Source organism: Xenopus tropicalis, chromosome 5, assembly GCF_000004195.4.
Source record: "Xenopus tropicalis strain Nigerian chromosome 5, UCB_Xtro_10.0, whole genome shotgun sequence".
NCBI lineage: Eukaryota > Metazoa > Chordata > Amphibia > Anura > Pipidae > Xenopus > Xenopus tropicalis.
Window position 1 is genome coordinate 78,686,466 of NC_030681.2, and position 15,880 is coordinate 78,702,345.

General features: G+C 36.2%; 1 protein-coding gene across 2 annotated transcripts in view; it reads left to right on the forward strand.

Moving 5' to 3' along the window:
• Nucleotides 1-15,880, forward strand: part of scml4 (Scm polycomb group protein like 4) — a 53,794-nt gene that overhangs the window by 23,843 nt on the left and 14,071 nt on the right. The window contains exons 3-6 of one of the 2 annotated variants that reach the window (XM_031902635.1): nt 7,704-7,823; nt 9,809-9,938; nt 10,380-10,580; nt 15,368-15,562. In XM_031902635.1, coding sequence (XP_031758495.1) covers nt 7,704-7,823; nt 9,809-9,938; nt 10,380-10,580; nt 15,368-15,562 — 646 coding nt within the window. The remainder of the gene's footprint in view (nt 1-7,703; nt 7,824-9,808; nt 9,939-10,379; nt 10,581-15,367; nt 15,563-15,880) is intronic. The other variant, XM_002937160.5, reaches the window with a different exon arrangement.

Sequence of the window (15,880 nt, forward strand, 5' to 3'; positions counted from 1 at the left end):
CTGAATGAAAACTGGAATATGTAACATAGGAAAATGCTAAGTATTACTGACAGCACCTTAAATGCTTTTGTCTGGGAGCATCTGTCTTCATACATAATGATTTTACAGGATCTTTGTATTTTAGCTATAGAACTATAGTGGCCAATAACAATTCCTTAGGGCAGAAGAACTAGAGTGCACCCTTAGGGGCACATTTACAAAAGCACAAACGACTTTTTCGTACGGCGCACGACTTTTTCGGACGTTTGCACGAAAAAATCGGAAAGGTTTTTCCCGCTGTTTACAATTGTTCGGTACGAAAATTTCGGGACTTTCGGATCCCCAATACGATATTATCGGGACTAATACGATTTTTTCGTAAGCATTTTCGTGATATATGCGATCTTCCGAAATTTTCGTTTCCAATATGATTTTTTCCCATTCGTGATTCGGATTCGTGGATTAGTAAATGTGCCCCTTAGTGCTCATTCAGGCAGCACTTCTGCCCAGGGGAATGGCTGTAGTGGGCACCGGATAAAAAATCCAGTGCCAGGCACTTAATTTTATATAACATTTTCTATAGATTCTGTATATAAAAATACATTGATCTCTCTTTAAATACAGAATTTATCTAAAAAATGTACTAAGTGAGATATGTGTGTGCAAAGTGGCTATCCCCAATCTACTGCATATGTTTCAGTGTGGAGCAATGGTAACTCCATTATAAAATTGTTCCACCATGTTCTTGCCACACATTCATTATAGATACAGGGTTGCACTCATTTCTTGACTGTAATAGGGCTGTTGGGAGGCTTGCTATTCTTTCCAGCTTTTACACAACTTATCACATTATTTCACTGCCTCCATAAGCTCCTTACCTCCATATTTTAATAAAAGGCACTAAGTTTGCCCAGGAGTTGTAACACATTGCAACCAATAAGATGTTTGCTTTTAAACAGGTGGCCAGTAAATGCTACCTGCTGATTGGTTGCTATGGGTTACAGCTCCTGGGCAAACTTAGTCCCTTTTATTACATAACCCCAATAGTGTCTAATAACATCTAGGTATAATTAGCTGTAAACATCTTTTTTATTTTATTGCAAGGGGCCCACAATAGTACCCCATACTAAAGTTAAAATACAGAAATCCATGCACATTACAGTCATTATACAATGTAATTATGGTTTCTTCTGTCTTAAAAAAAACATTTATTACAATTTGCCAGTAATGCTGTTAGATTTATTGTCTACTATTGATTCTAAATCACTTAGGCCACATAACCAGTATTAATGCAGAAAAAAATAGTCACTTACCTAGTCACAATAGTCACAAACCTAGTCTTTCCCGAGTCCAGTCATGAATTTACCTTTTTAAAGGTACAGCCTACTCTTACTACCTAATGGGGATAGCAGATTTGTGAATTGGAACCTATCTATGATCTTCAAACAGTAACCGCTGCAACTCAAGTTATAGTTCCTTCCATCTTACATTTTGTTTATACATAACTAGTGGAGGCAGATAATGATGATTATTATATAATGTACCAGGGAATAGGTAAAGTATAATAAATGTCATTTTGATTGTGTTCAGAGCCCCATATATGCTACTTTATGCATGTAGGAACTGGGTTATTTCTTGTGAAACAGTATATATAGACTCATGAACAGCTGTCAGTAATCTAACACAATTTTATAATATACTGCCAAATGAACAGAGGCACAATTATAACATTTTACAACATATTTACGACAAGGCTTTATGAACTTTGTGGAGAAAGCATTTCATTTTGTTTTTACTGCGTGTGATTATGGAATGTGCATATTAACTTGACTGAAAGTCAATGAAATCACTAAGAACTGTGGACCCATTTTTCAGTGCCTACATACACAATATTAAGCTTACTATAATAAATGTATTTTCTGTTCAGGTCCAGTTTGACACAACTTTATTTTTTTTCTTAATTATGACTATAGCATTCCATTTGGGAGGATATTTTCCAACTTACTGATGAAAGGAAACACTAAAACAAAGTAGAATGAACATCATTTTATGGTCCTCTTATATTTATTTGATCTAGTTTTTATGTTAAAAAGTTTGTTTCTGTTGACTTAAACCTGACCTCGTCTCACCTTGTGAACCTTGGGTTTATTTCTTACTCTTTCATAAGCACGAGAGATTATTATTAGATGATTCATGATTATTAAATGAGATTACTGACTAGTGTCAGAAAGAATTGGTTGGTGGGTGGCCTGGACTCTTTCTGTTCTGTTTTTTTCTGGCACTAACCAAGAATATGAAGCCATTTTTGCTTTAGTACATCCTGTCACTTCCTGTCCCTCAGAATCTCAGAGGAGCAGATAAAACAAATTATCAGTTCACTGAGAATCTCCTAATGATGAGCTGCTCAAAGGCTTCTGCTTAAAAAAGGGAGGGGTTTGTTTGTTTAATGGTAGGTTGGGTGCTCAGAATAAATTGGCCTGTTTATAAAGGAAGGGGGTGACGGTAAACACAGTAAAACTAGGCCAATTATCAAATTAGTGTTTTATAATATTTTTTTTATTAAAACAATAGGCAGAATGTTATTTTTAGACAACTCCTATTTATTGTGTTTATTTTTAGCAAAGTTATTTTCAGGTGTATATTACCCCCTTTAAATTTTCGCAATATATCATTTATGTCATATTAAAGCCCTTCACTGATGGAGACCTGTATAACAGTACCTACAGTGCTGCTTTAGTATATATTTGGCGAACTTTCTTTGTTTTCATTGTAGTTCTTGGCTTAATAGATCATGTTTCCTTCATTCTGAACTTAGACTGAACTTATAGTCCATTAAACGGCAGGACTATAACAAGACAAAAAGGTGCTGGAGGCAATTTTAGTCTTATTGCGGTTGATCTATACCCAAACATGCTGCGCTCAAGACTAATCTTCGTACATTTTCATACAAATATTTTCCCCGTGCTAAGCCCATTGACAGTAAATATGAAAGCAATACATTGAATTGTATGTCCTTGTGGCATTTTATTTGTAAACTAGCTTTGGTTTAAAATAACTCCCAAACAAAATATGTATAGCTAATACAGTATGGATGAATAGCAAAGCAGGTACAGGATCTATTATTCAGAATTCTTGGGACCTGGGGATTTCTGTATTAGGAGCCTTTATGTTAGCAGTAGGATTGTTTTGCCACCAATATAGATTTATGCAGCTTAGTTAGAATAAAGTACAAGGTACTGTTTTATTAAAACAGAGAAAAAGGAAATCACTTTTTTTTAAAAATGGAGCTTTTTGGATAACAGGTTTCCAGATAAGGAATCCCATACCTGTATTAATAATTGCACTAGGCTTGGTGCCCCTAGCTGCATACCTTGATTCCTTTTAGCTATTCTTGCCTCTGATTTGTGTTTTTTTCTCTTTTGGATTCTAAACATTATCCATCTGCCCGGGTTTTCACAGCTCAGGGAATTTCAGTGCGTACACTTGATTAATTTTGTAAATTGTTTCTCCTTTTATTACACCCACTCTGACAATTCTGGCTCTTATCAGTTTTTTTCTAAATGTCACAGATTATTCACACAGCTTATTAGGCCTCTTCATGAGTAGTGGAACCATGACGCTCTCAATGATTCCATCACCATGGTGACAAAGTTTAATCTCTAAAATCAACATTGGCTCATTGAGGCCTGATCTCCAGGCTACTAAACATTTTTCTTGTTTTCTCTCTGCACTCAATGCTTCAGTCCCACTTAACTGTAATAATTAATCAACGTGTCAGCAAAATGATTCAAATTCAATACCTATGTCATTTATAAATTACTTTTTGCCAAATTATTTTGTGAATTACAGTTCTTTGTGTATTGTCCGGCTTTCCTAGAACAGACATAAATAATGAGAAATGTAATATGTTGCTTTATATTCCCAGGTTTCCAATTAAACCCCAGAGAATGGCACAGCAGTAGCCTTCTGCTATTTCAAATGCTTTTCCTACATGATATTTCCAATCTTCCACTGATAATTCAATTCTCAAACATTTTAGTGAAAGGGACAGACTGCGAGCATAAAAGGCCATGCAATGCTTATTGAAAGCTTATAACTACAGTATGCATTTATACAGCAGGGAATCAATTGATGGGACATTACAAAAACATAAAACGGCTGTTTTTGTTTAGGGTATAAGAAATCCATTAAAAATGCAGAATGTGTCCTGTGTTCAGTTATTTTATATAATTATGTAACCTGTGGTTAGGACTGGCTGGAGATTTCAAACAAGGTAGTTATTTGTGTTCTTCTTCTCTCTTGGCCTTCCACATGCCAATAGAGGAATTGGGCAACAGGATTTTTAATCCACATTGGAGTTTGGTCTGTGTCCCTCAGGGACCTTGGGAAGGTGTGTGATCTCTCATTCAGATGTGGCCCTCATCATTGCTTAGAAGTGAATTACTGTCACATATATTGTTTGAGCAAAATTACTGTCTACTGCCTACTATTGGTTGAGCAGGCTGATCAACAGGCACCATAGACGTGACAATAAGCTGCCAACTCAATGTAGAGTGGCCAAGTTGGCAAGCAAAGACACTAGTCATTAATGCTCCTCTTACACCTTGTAGATCAAACAATGTAGTATCAAAAGTCAATGACATGATTTACTAGTAGAGAAATCTGTGATTTAATTTTTAACTTGTAGTAGAGAGATCAAAACTACTTGCTGACTTGGTACTTTGAAGGGCCCTTATTCAACATGAGTGCAATGAATATGGATTGTGCTTAACATTAGTGAAGAACAAAATATTTGTGCCAGGCATGGATTTGCAACGAATTTCCGCGTTTCACCATTGGCGGATGTTTGGCGAAATGGGCCCAAAAATTAGCTGTGCAAAAATTTGCCATGCAACAAAAAAAAGTTGTTTTTCGCATTTCACAAATTTTTGCCATTTTGCAAATCTTTCCGAAGTTTTTACAAATTTTTCGGCGAAACGGGACAGATTTGCTCATCACTACTGAATATGCTTTTTGCCTATTGTTTTAATCGCGAAAATGAAAGGGGTAGTTCACCTTTGAATTAACTTTTAGGGCGATGTAGACATTGATATTCTGGGACAAATTAGCAATTAGCTTTTTATTCACCAGCTCTCCAGTTTGGTAGCAGCTATCTAGTTGCTAGGGTCTTAACCCTAGCAACCAGACAGCAGTATGAACGAGAGACGGGAATGTGAAAAAAGAGAATTAAATGTAACAATATAAGGAAAATTATAGTCTCGTAGAGAATGGTTTTTGGCTGCCCAGTCAGTGACCCCTAATTTGAAAGCTGGAAAGAGGCAGAAGAAGGCAAATAATTAAAAAATAAATAATAAAAAATAAATAAATCCTAGTTATAGGGTATTCTATAACATAGTAAAAGATAGCTTAAAGGTGAATCACCTCTTTCATTCATACTGTATAACCCCCTGCATAACAAACTGTTGCAACAAAGGCTGAAGGGAGGGGTTGTATACTGGTAATCTAATTAACTATTGAACAAGGACCAAACATGGAGTAGATTCAGTTTCCCTGTTTGCCCATTTTAGAAATAACAAAAACCATACATTTTTAATTATTTAACAAAAGGTAAAAAGTATGTTCAGCATAAGCCCCATTTATTGAACAAGGGGGTATACTGGGCCTTTAACCCTCCATATCTGCTGGGTGTTTGACATTTATGATTGGTCAGGATAACAATACTTCTGTAAAAGTGGTAAGACTAACATATCTAATATGTTGATCATTCTTATTTGAATTGTCTGGCCATCACTTAGCTTGGAGGTCCCCTTGGGTTTCAGCTAACAATCATAGAATCTTGATCACCAACACTGTCATTTGGGAGCAGTTATCCACCAATAAGGTAACAACAGTGAAATAATTTCACTTGGCAATCCATAAGTTGGAGCAGAGAGCCATTTTAGTCCAAAGGCTGAATGGATGGCAAGTGTTGCCACAAGTCATTTGTGGTTAACTTTACTTCCTTCAGACTATAACATTACCTATATGTCTAGCCTTAACCTAGATACAATCTAGATACTTTGCTCTTCTCTATGTTAACTTGTTGAGAATAAAGTTCTCTAGGTTTAGCTGAGCATATATTTAAGTAAGGTCTTCCTAAAACAAATCTAGAAATTATTTTAAATTCAGCTTATTGTGGAATCGTTCCTATTTTTAAAATGCTTTGCTTTCATACAGTACAACTAGCGATTACTGTGCCAACACTATACAATATGAATTATATTTTTACACACTGGCTAGATTGTATGCAGATGGGGATAATACTGTAAAACCAGTGATAGGGTCACAGTACTTTGACTCAAATTATCTCCTTGTCTTAACTTGTTCTTAGATTCTAGGACCGGGACTATTTTATTATTCATCATATACGTTTGCAGTAATCTTGCTTTACTATAATACATTGGGCCAGTTCTGAAAATATCCTCATTTTCTTTAAGTGCCACACACAATTTATTTTGAGATAAGAGTTGAGTTACCTTCAGAGTGATTTATTCTTCATTCTTCCATTAGAAATGCACTTTCTATATTCTGACATTTAGATTTCTCTGCTTATTAAAATCAAATGATTGCAACGGTGTCCATGAAAAAGATACATTTTGCCATCTCAGTTGTTTATTGAAGTAATTGAAAACCATGGCAAAGCATTTAAAACTGGGCGGAAACAGTAATTATTAGTGATGGGCGAAATGTTTCGGCAGGCATGGATTTGCAGCGAATTTCCGCGTTTCGCCATTGGCAGATTGTTTCGCGAAACGGATGAAAAAATTTGCTGCGGAAAAATTCGGTGCACGTCCAAAAATTGTCACGGGTGACAAAAGAATAGCCGCGGGCGACAAAAGAATAGCCGTGTGACAAAACAATAGCCGCGGACGACAAAACAATAGCCACGCAACAAAATAATAGCCGCGGGCGACAAAAGAATAGCCGCGGGCAACAAAACAATAGCCGCGAGCGACAAAAGAATAGCTGGGCGGCAAAAGAATAGCCGCGGGCAACAAAACAATAGCCGCGAGCGGCAAAAGAATAGCCGCGGGCAACAAAACAATAGCCGCGAGCGACAAAAGAATAGCAGGGCGACAAAAGAATAGCCGACATTTTCACTGTTTCGCGAATTTTTCACCGATTCCCAAAACCTTTAGAAAGATTCACAAATTTTTCAGCGAAGCGAAACAGGACAGATTCGCTCATCACTAGTAATTATGTCAAAACCTAAACCTTAGAGAGGTTTCCAATCTTTGGCACTGCCCCCCTCCTCCCTTCCCCAAGGAGCCTGAGGCAATTGATGGGATCCTATCATAGAGGCAAGCAAAAGAAACTTGGGGGAGATGAATGTTAATTTACTGCCAGCCTGATTGCCAATTATGGTGAGGTTCATAGATATTTTGAAGCTACAACAGGATTATTGATTTGACAAAGTTTCCATGTTTTGATGAGGTGGGTGTTTGACAAATGGTGGTCATTAAAGGGGAGGCCTGAACTAAAATAAGTCTAGATAACATTTTTCTGGTGCAATGAAGGTTTCAATTAGAGTGTAAAATTGTGTTTGTAAATCCATGAAATGGGACTTTATGCAAAGAAAAACACATGTAAACAAGAGAATACACAACAATAAATAAGCTGTAAAGACTAAAAGGATGGTGTATCTACTCGGGAACTGATAGCATTGTTCTCACTTATGTTTTTAGTATATGAGGGCTCCTGTACCACTGTTCCACTTACCTGATGAAGGGTCCATAGCAAAGTCGAAACGTTGTTTCTCTCTGCATGCCCTCACAATAAATCTTCAAGCATTGCATCTTCGGAGTGTGAGTATCTGATTCTTATTAAGGATACACCAGCCTTTTGTCTTTACATGGATATTTACATGGATTTTTTTAATCTAGATTTTGGAATGTGATATACATTTGAAGATCATCCTTTTCTGTTTCATAAAAAGGAATTCTTTATTATTGGGATTTGACCCCTTAATTAAACTAAAGAAGTTGAAGCATAATGTCAACTATACAGATTTTTAGACTTAGATTTTAGAAGTTTGCGACCGCAAGTGTGTTCTCTCTAAAATGGACTTAAATGAGAGAGGCTTATTTATCAATTTTCAAATTTGTGAATTTTAGAGTGCGTTTTAGCAAACATTTGAATAACTCACAATTTCACTAATGGTTTTTATTTATTAAAAAATTCAAATATAAAAAACTTGATCACATTAAACCGTGAAAAATTTTTTTGCCTAGGACAATTCTCATTGACTTCTGCATGAATGTAAGCTTTTAGATGCCAAAGTTTAATATTCATGTTTTTTGCACTTAATAAATAGCAAACATCGAGGTTCTGAAAACCATACTTTGCATTTGGGTGTTTTTATGCAAAAAATTAAAATTGAGGAAAAAAATCTAAATTTGAATATTGGTAAGTCAGCCCCCTTGTATACTTATGCAATTCATTAAAGAGACTGGGTCCAAACACACTTGCAAATAGTTGCACTAAGCCTCATCACAACCATGTACTTTCACTTAAGCTGCAGTTGATAACTAGTTATCCTCTTTGTATCCGCATGTTTATCTACATCCACAATGGTTGGATTTAACCTCTAATAAAATCTACAGTCAGTTTAACATTATACATGCTGCCTTGTAGTCAAATCCATTCTGGTCTTGGCTACTTCAAATTGTTTTGGATTCCTGGTTCTTGCCTTGGATTTCCAGGAATCAGACACACACATGGTCTCGCTATATGGTATCCTGCACTATTTTAACAGTTGGTTATATGTTGTGTATGGTGAAGCCAGATACAGTGTAAACAGAGCATTAAGTAAAGTTAAACTCATGAGACAGTATATTTCCATTGCTAAGAAGCCAAAGGTTTTGTGACATTATAAACGTTGGTGTATTTTTGCATGTTGTTTGCAACAATAATACACAATAAAATTGAATTTGTGGATCTCGAGACTTTTTTGTCAAGACTGAGACAGGGGGCTGTACATTCATCTCTCTGTTGGTTTTTGTGTTTTTACACCTGTAAGGCATGCTGTTAGGTATCTGTCAATCCCTATTGGCAAGATTCAGTTTTTGATTAATACTCCTCAACCAATGTGAGGCCAACTTCATTTTTCATTCTATTCCTTTTAAAAAAAAAGTTTATAGGAGTTATCTGTAAATTTGTACCAACTATTTCACCGATTTTATAATCTTTAATTACTCTCTATTTTTTCACTTTATTTGGATTTGAGAATGTGACTAAATATCTTCTCCGTATCTCACAACTGCACAAAGGAATCTAATAAACTATCTTTCATTTACAGCATTTCGCTCTGCTTAGGGAAAAGTTTCCCATCATAAACCCCATGAAGCTGGAATGGGTTCCCCTAATATAAAGGTTAAGAAACACTTCCCTAATGGACAAAATTGTAGTATTTTAGAAATTGTCAACCAGGCTTGCTGAGCTGCTATTGTGAAAAATGAGAGGGGCAAACTAAACCAAGTAACTAATTTAACATGAGTAATGATGAACTGATGCACATTATTGTGGGTATTGGCAGTACACACACATACACATATATATATATATACACACACATACACACACAAGTAGGGCTCTGCAAATGAAAGCACTACTAATAAAATAAAGTTTGTTAAATCACTGTAGTTTAATGTGTAAATGTGTTTCTTTGTCTTATTTAGCACAGTGCATTCTATGTTATTAAAACACTGACTAGGTCTGGAGATGTAGTTCTTCCATTTTTCTTGCTCTCTCAGCAGCTAATAATGTTTGAATGTTAATTTTTGTTTTGCAGCTAAAGTCTCGTGTTATTATGACCCCATTAGCAATTTCGCCACCGCGCAGCACTCCAGAGCCAGATATTAGCTCAATTCCTCAGGATGCAGCTACTGTACCCAACTCTGCTGTTCCCCAGGCTCTTACAGGTATCTTCTCATAGTTCATACATTCAAAGGCTTAGAAAACCCATGCAACAGGAAAACATGTTTTTACTGAAATCTAATATTGCAATGTAAATACCTACTGCAGTAAAGATGTTGTCTTTGGTTCACAGACAGAATCTGAACTTTTATTTGTTAGCAACTTTTATTGTGGGCATCAAATACACCAGTAATTATAAAATAAAATAAGGTGACTTTTTTTTTACTACTGATAAATAACTACATGAAATGTCACAGGCAATCAAACTGTATCTTATTGCATTAGTTCTATCACTATCTAAACAAATCTGCTTGATTAGCTTGCAGAAATAATTATATCTTAATTAGCTAACAAGCCATTGCAACAAAGGGTTCTATAAATTAAATGCATCTTCTTATCATTTACATAAAAATAATATTTTTTAACTCTTTATTTGGGACTTACAGTTTGCATATACGTGAACAAACATGCCAACACCGGACCTTATCTTGATAGAAAAAAGGTTCAGCAACTGCCTAATCATTTTGGGCCAGAGCGGCCGTCCATGGTTTTACAGCAAGCAGTTCAAGCCTGCATTGACTGCGCTCATCAGCAAAAAAGCGTCTTCTCTCTTGTGAAACAAGGCTATGGAGGGGAAATGGTCTCAGGTAACCAAAGTTTCATTCATTGCTTAATTATTGTCCTCTCAGTGTGTAATTTTGTATTTTGTAAGATTGTACAGCGCTGCATACCCTTGTGGCACTTTATAAATAAAGTTATACATACATACATACAAATGCAAGTGTCAAAACTCCCTGAAAACCTCTAAAACCACAAAGCAAAGAAAGATCTTGCAGTTGTAAAAAGTACAGCAGCCATTGACTTCTACATAACCTCCACAACTTTTAGATGGCGTATTTATTCTTTCGGATTTGTCAGTTTTGACACATGATAAATGGTGAAAAAGCTGTGTTTTATTCCACGACAAAGTCATATTTTTGCGCAAAAAAATTATAATAATAAACATACAACTTTTAGTTAATGCCCCCCTATATTTAGCTGGTGCTAAAGCATTGTCCACAGATAGGTTCATTAGATAACCTTCCAATCTGCATCCTGCTATATGGAATTTTATTTAATAAATGAGGTGAGTAACCAGTTTTGTTAGTATGACAATATACGTTTTCTTAAAGATGAATTACATTTTTCATAAATATCACAATCTTGATATTAAGGTTGTAGTGGTATATTTTGATGGAATAGCGTCACAAGATGCAGACATTAGTAAAGTCTGGGTACCCTTTGCTTTAAAACACCAAACATATTGATGGAAATACTGGCCTTGTGCACAGGAGTGTGTTGTAACACAACAGTCAAACCCTGCTACCAATGCACTCATTGTAATCATTGTAAAGTAACCCACGACAATTTCCAGTGCTTTGATCACTACATATCAGCAGTAAACAAAACACCTCATGTTTCATAGCCTTTAGCATCATTTTACAATCCTGTTTGGCTTAGAAGAAGGTGTGGTCAAAGGCCAATAATGGCACCAAACAGGCCTTGGAGAACTACACACTAATAATGAATATGGCTAGAAAAGCAATATTTAATTTACTGAACTTATTCAACCAGCCTAAAGTTTCAGCATCTCTATATTAGTAATGATCCAAGCCTTCAAACTTGTCACAGGGAATCACCATATTGGAATCTGTTAGATGTGTCTGGGACACTCACAAGCTCAGTGTGCTCTGTGCAGCTGTTGAGAAGCTAAGATTAGGAATTATAGCAAATTGCCAAGCAGAAAATGAGGTTTATATGTCATATAAACTGATGCTACGGGCTGATTATTAAATTCTGATGCTTATTGCTCTGGTTTCAGAGCTGCCATGTTACATGAATCTGAATAAATTACTAATCAGCCTTGTGACAATTAAAGTCTATATATACAGTATATTGTGAGCAGGTCAGTACCTGACAGCAGCACAGAGCATGTGCATTGAATCAGCAGAAAATAAAAAGGGGAGCTACTGGGGGCATATTTGGGAGCACAGATCGTCCCTGCTAAAGGGCGGTGGTTGCCTTGGGCTGGTTCAGGAACCCAACACGTAGTTTATAACATTTCTAGCCTGCCATGTTAATGATCTAAATAAAGTTGGGTTAAAATTCATCAAGTTCAACCCCTCTAAGTGAACCCCAGTGCATATATACTGTATAAACTTATACCAACCTATCTATACACTCACATACATAAACCATATATACCAACATCAATACTATGGGGCTGATTTACTAAGACACGAATTCGAATCCGAATTGGAAAAATTCCGATTGGAAAACGAACATTTTGCGACTTTTTCGTATTTTTTGCGTTTTTTTTCGGCGCCTTTACGACTTTTCGGAAATTGTCGCAACTTTTTCGTTACCAATACGGTTTTCGCGAAAAAACGCGAGTTTTTCGTAGCCATTACGATTCGCTCGTATCTTGTCGCGACTTTTTCGTATTGAGCGCTCGTAAGCGGCGGGCGAAACTTTCAGACTCAATGGCACCCTGCAGCTCCAACTTGGCCCAAGAAAAGTCACCATACTGATGCTTGAATGAATCCGAACGCTACGAAAAAATCGCAACATTTTGCGCAACTTTCGGAATGGCTACGAAAAAGGCGCGACTTTTCGCGCAAGTTTTAACGCTATGAAAAAAATCGCCAGATTTTGCGCAACATTCGGAATGGCAACGAAAAAGTCGCGATAATTTTCCGAAAAAATCGCCAAATACCGATCATTACAAAAAAAACACAATCGGACGCATTCGGCCGGTTCGTGAGTAAGTAAATGGGCCCCTAACTGTAGATATTAGTATAACAATAGCCTTGGATATTATGCTTGTTTAAGAAATCATCTAAGCCCCTCTTAAAGGCATTAACAGAATCTGCCATTACCCAGCTGTTATTTCACAACCATACTGCCCTCACTGCGGAGAACCACCTACACTGACCACATAAGTGAAATCCTGAAATGTACAATGATGGCTTAAAACACCATGCATTTTGGAGTGTGAATGTTTTAATTGTAGTAGATTTAATGACTATAATTTATTTATAATGCTCATGTAACACTGTCATAAGATATTCACAGTTTAGCAAAATTAACATTACCAAAGAGTATCTTAAAATATTTCACAGGTCTCTCTCTTATAGTCTCAAATTAAGTAAATGATACTCATTAATTTTAAATTGTGGAATTAATTTAGCCAGACTTGCTAAATCATTTAATGAATTAATCATAAGAACTTGCAAATGATTAGAAAATGTATGCAAAGAATTAGAAATGCCCCTAGGCAATAAGCATGAATAAAGAAAGGTAGAATGGTGTTGGCTGTGGAGGTTCAAGCTTCATGGATTATTATATGCAACCAATAATAAATGTGTAGGTTATATTGGTTATACAGGTATCGGTTATATTGGTTCCTATGAGGAAAACTGTAATGAGGTTTGGACTGTTTGCCCTAAACTACTTCAATTGTTTGAAATCACTAGTCTAAGCAATAAGAATAAATTTATTTTTATTCATGGACTGCGGGATATAGCAGCACAATAATACAGGCATTGTAGATGATCCTTTTGGGGGAGGGTTGGCAAAGGTACTATTCCCTGTGGCACCTAACCTTTCTAGCCTCCCTTCTGCCCACCCACCTGCCTGCATCAACATTCGGAACCAGGAAAAATTGGGGGGCACAGCACCCCTGGTCTGATGCTTATATAATGTTCTGTTGAGATGCAGTGATATAGTTACATTATGTTGGTTCCTATGAGAAAAACTGTATTGCAGTTTGGACTGTTTGCCCTAAAGTAAAAAAATAACCATATCAGTAGGTTACTATTAGTAACTAGTAACTAGAGCTATAAAAGGTTGAAACCATAATATGTAATTGCTGGACATTATCCCTTTAAATGAACAAACATTACAAAAAACATAATTCCAAAAAGGCGTCTGTATGGTTCAAACAAAGATAAAGTTTAGTTGAGTTTTATGGCTTCATTATCTACCATAAAAAGGCAGTATATTTTAATATAGTATGCAGTATATTATCTGCAATTTTATGGTTAAATTCATGTACGGAAGCATCCGACACCAGACTTGCTATGCACTATAAATGTTTATTATAACTTGATGAGTTTTACAAAATATACTGCAAAAGCTTCTGAGCAAATGCTTCTAGGGATGAAAACTGAAATCAGTCACAGAAGAGATGCAGACATAAATCCTGCTTAAAAACAGTCCTTAATATTAGCTGGCAGATTGATGTTAGTAACTGTTATTTCTTTACAAATATTTTTAGTTGTTAAAATTGTATTAAAAAAAAACTACATTTTATTTTCTTGGATGGTGTTATGCCAAGTCATGTTTTGGAGTATTGTCAATGAATCAAGAATTAATATTAGTTGTATAAAGAAGCACAAAATGCTTTTGAACATATCTGTCGCTAAGGTGCCTCATAACGGCACAGTAGGTCGAGTGGGTGAATATCATGTAATGGTACTTTAGGATTAAGAACAGGTGGTCTTGAGCATCCAATGTCGAACATACAAGCCATGTACAGAAGGGGAAGAACAGGTATTTTCCAGATCTCCACCACTGCTAAAATAGTTATATAGTTTGGCTTAAAAGCTAAACAATAATCCATTAAATTCAAGCTCACATATATAAAATATATAAATATATATATACACATACCTATAATAAACTAACTGCAGATTTAAGTATCACAATAGACTTGGATATTATGCTTGTTCAGGAAATCATCCAAGCCCCTCTTAATGGGTGTTCCTCTTGTTTTATACCTAAATGTAAATACCACATCTAAAGTACTTGTAAAAAGAAAGCATGTCCCTTCACAGGTGCCTTTTTATCCAAAGAAAACAACTCCAGGCCCCAGGCCAATTTTCCTTAATTTAACTATTAACCTTCTGTATGGTACAGTATCAAATGCTTTAGCAAAATCCAAATATATCACATTCACTACCACCCCAATGTCCAGGTTTCTGTAAACACCTTCTGACACCAATACGTTCCTCCCACCTCCTATCCCTTGCTAAAACAACACTGAATAATGCAGTCATCACTGTATTTTAAGGGGAAGTGGAAAGTCTGCGTGTGCAAAATGTAAAAACTGGTCAACCACAACCCTTTACTTGCACTTTACACACTGTGTTCTGTTACATAAATGACCCCTTAAATTACAGGTTATTCCACGATTATTATAAGACAGGGGTAATAAAAAAAAATTTACAGACAAAAAAAATATTCCTTGTTATTGTTGTAAACAATATTTAAACACTGCCTTTATTTTGCTTATAGGGGCAATGATTGTCTACTTTGATCAATAATGGTTAATTTTCCTAATGATAGGTCGTATAACCATCCATTGGAATATGTGTTACTTTTTCTTTTATAGTTTCAGCATCATTTGAGGGCAAGCAGCACCTTCTTAGCCTTCCTGTAGTGAACAGCATTGGTTATGTCCTTCGTTTCCTGAAAAAACTTTGCCGTAGCCTCATCTGTGACAATCTGTTCAGCAACCAACCCTTCATTCAGTACAGCACTGCATCAGACAACCCAAAAGAATATGACACAGGGAGAATGGAGTCAGGTAAATGGCATGTTTTTAAAATTCTGTAAGGCCAACATATGTTTTTTCCATTTCATATTTAATGTAAAGAGCTGTGTAATTTGCTAGCACTAAATAATAAATAAATCTGGGTCATATTTTAGCATACCGCCCAACTGTCCCGCTTTCCGCGGGACAGTCCCGGTTTTGGTAGCGCGTCCCGCTGTCCCGGATAGTTCCATGAATGTCCCGCATTTCCGTAATGCGGGACATTCATGTAACTATCCCGACAGCGGGACGCGCTGGCTGTAGTCAGGCGTTCCCCAGTGGCTCCTCTCTATATGCGGCTCCTTGTTCTGT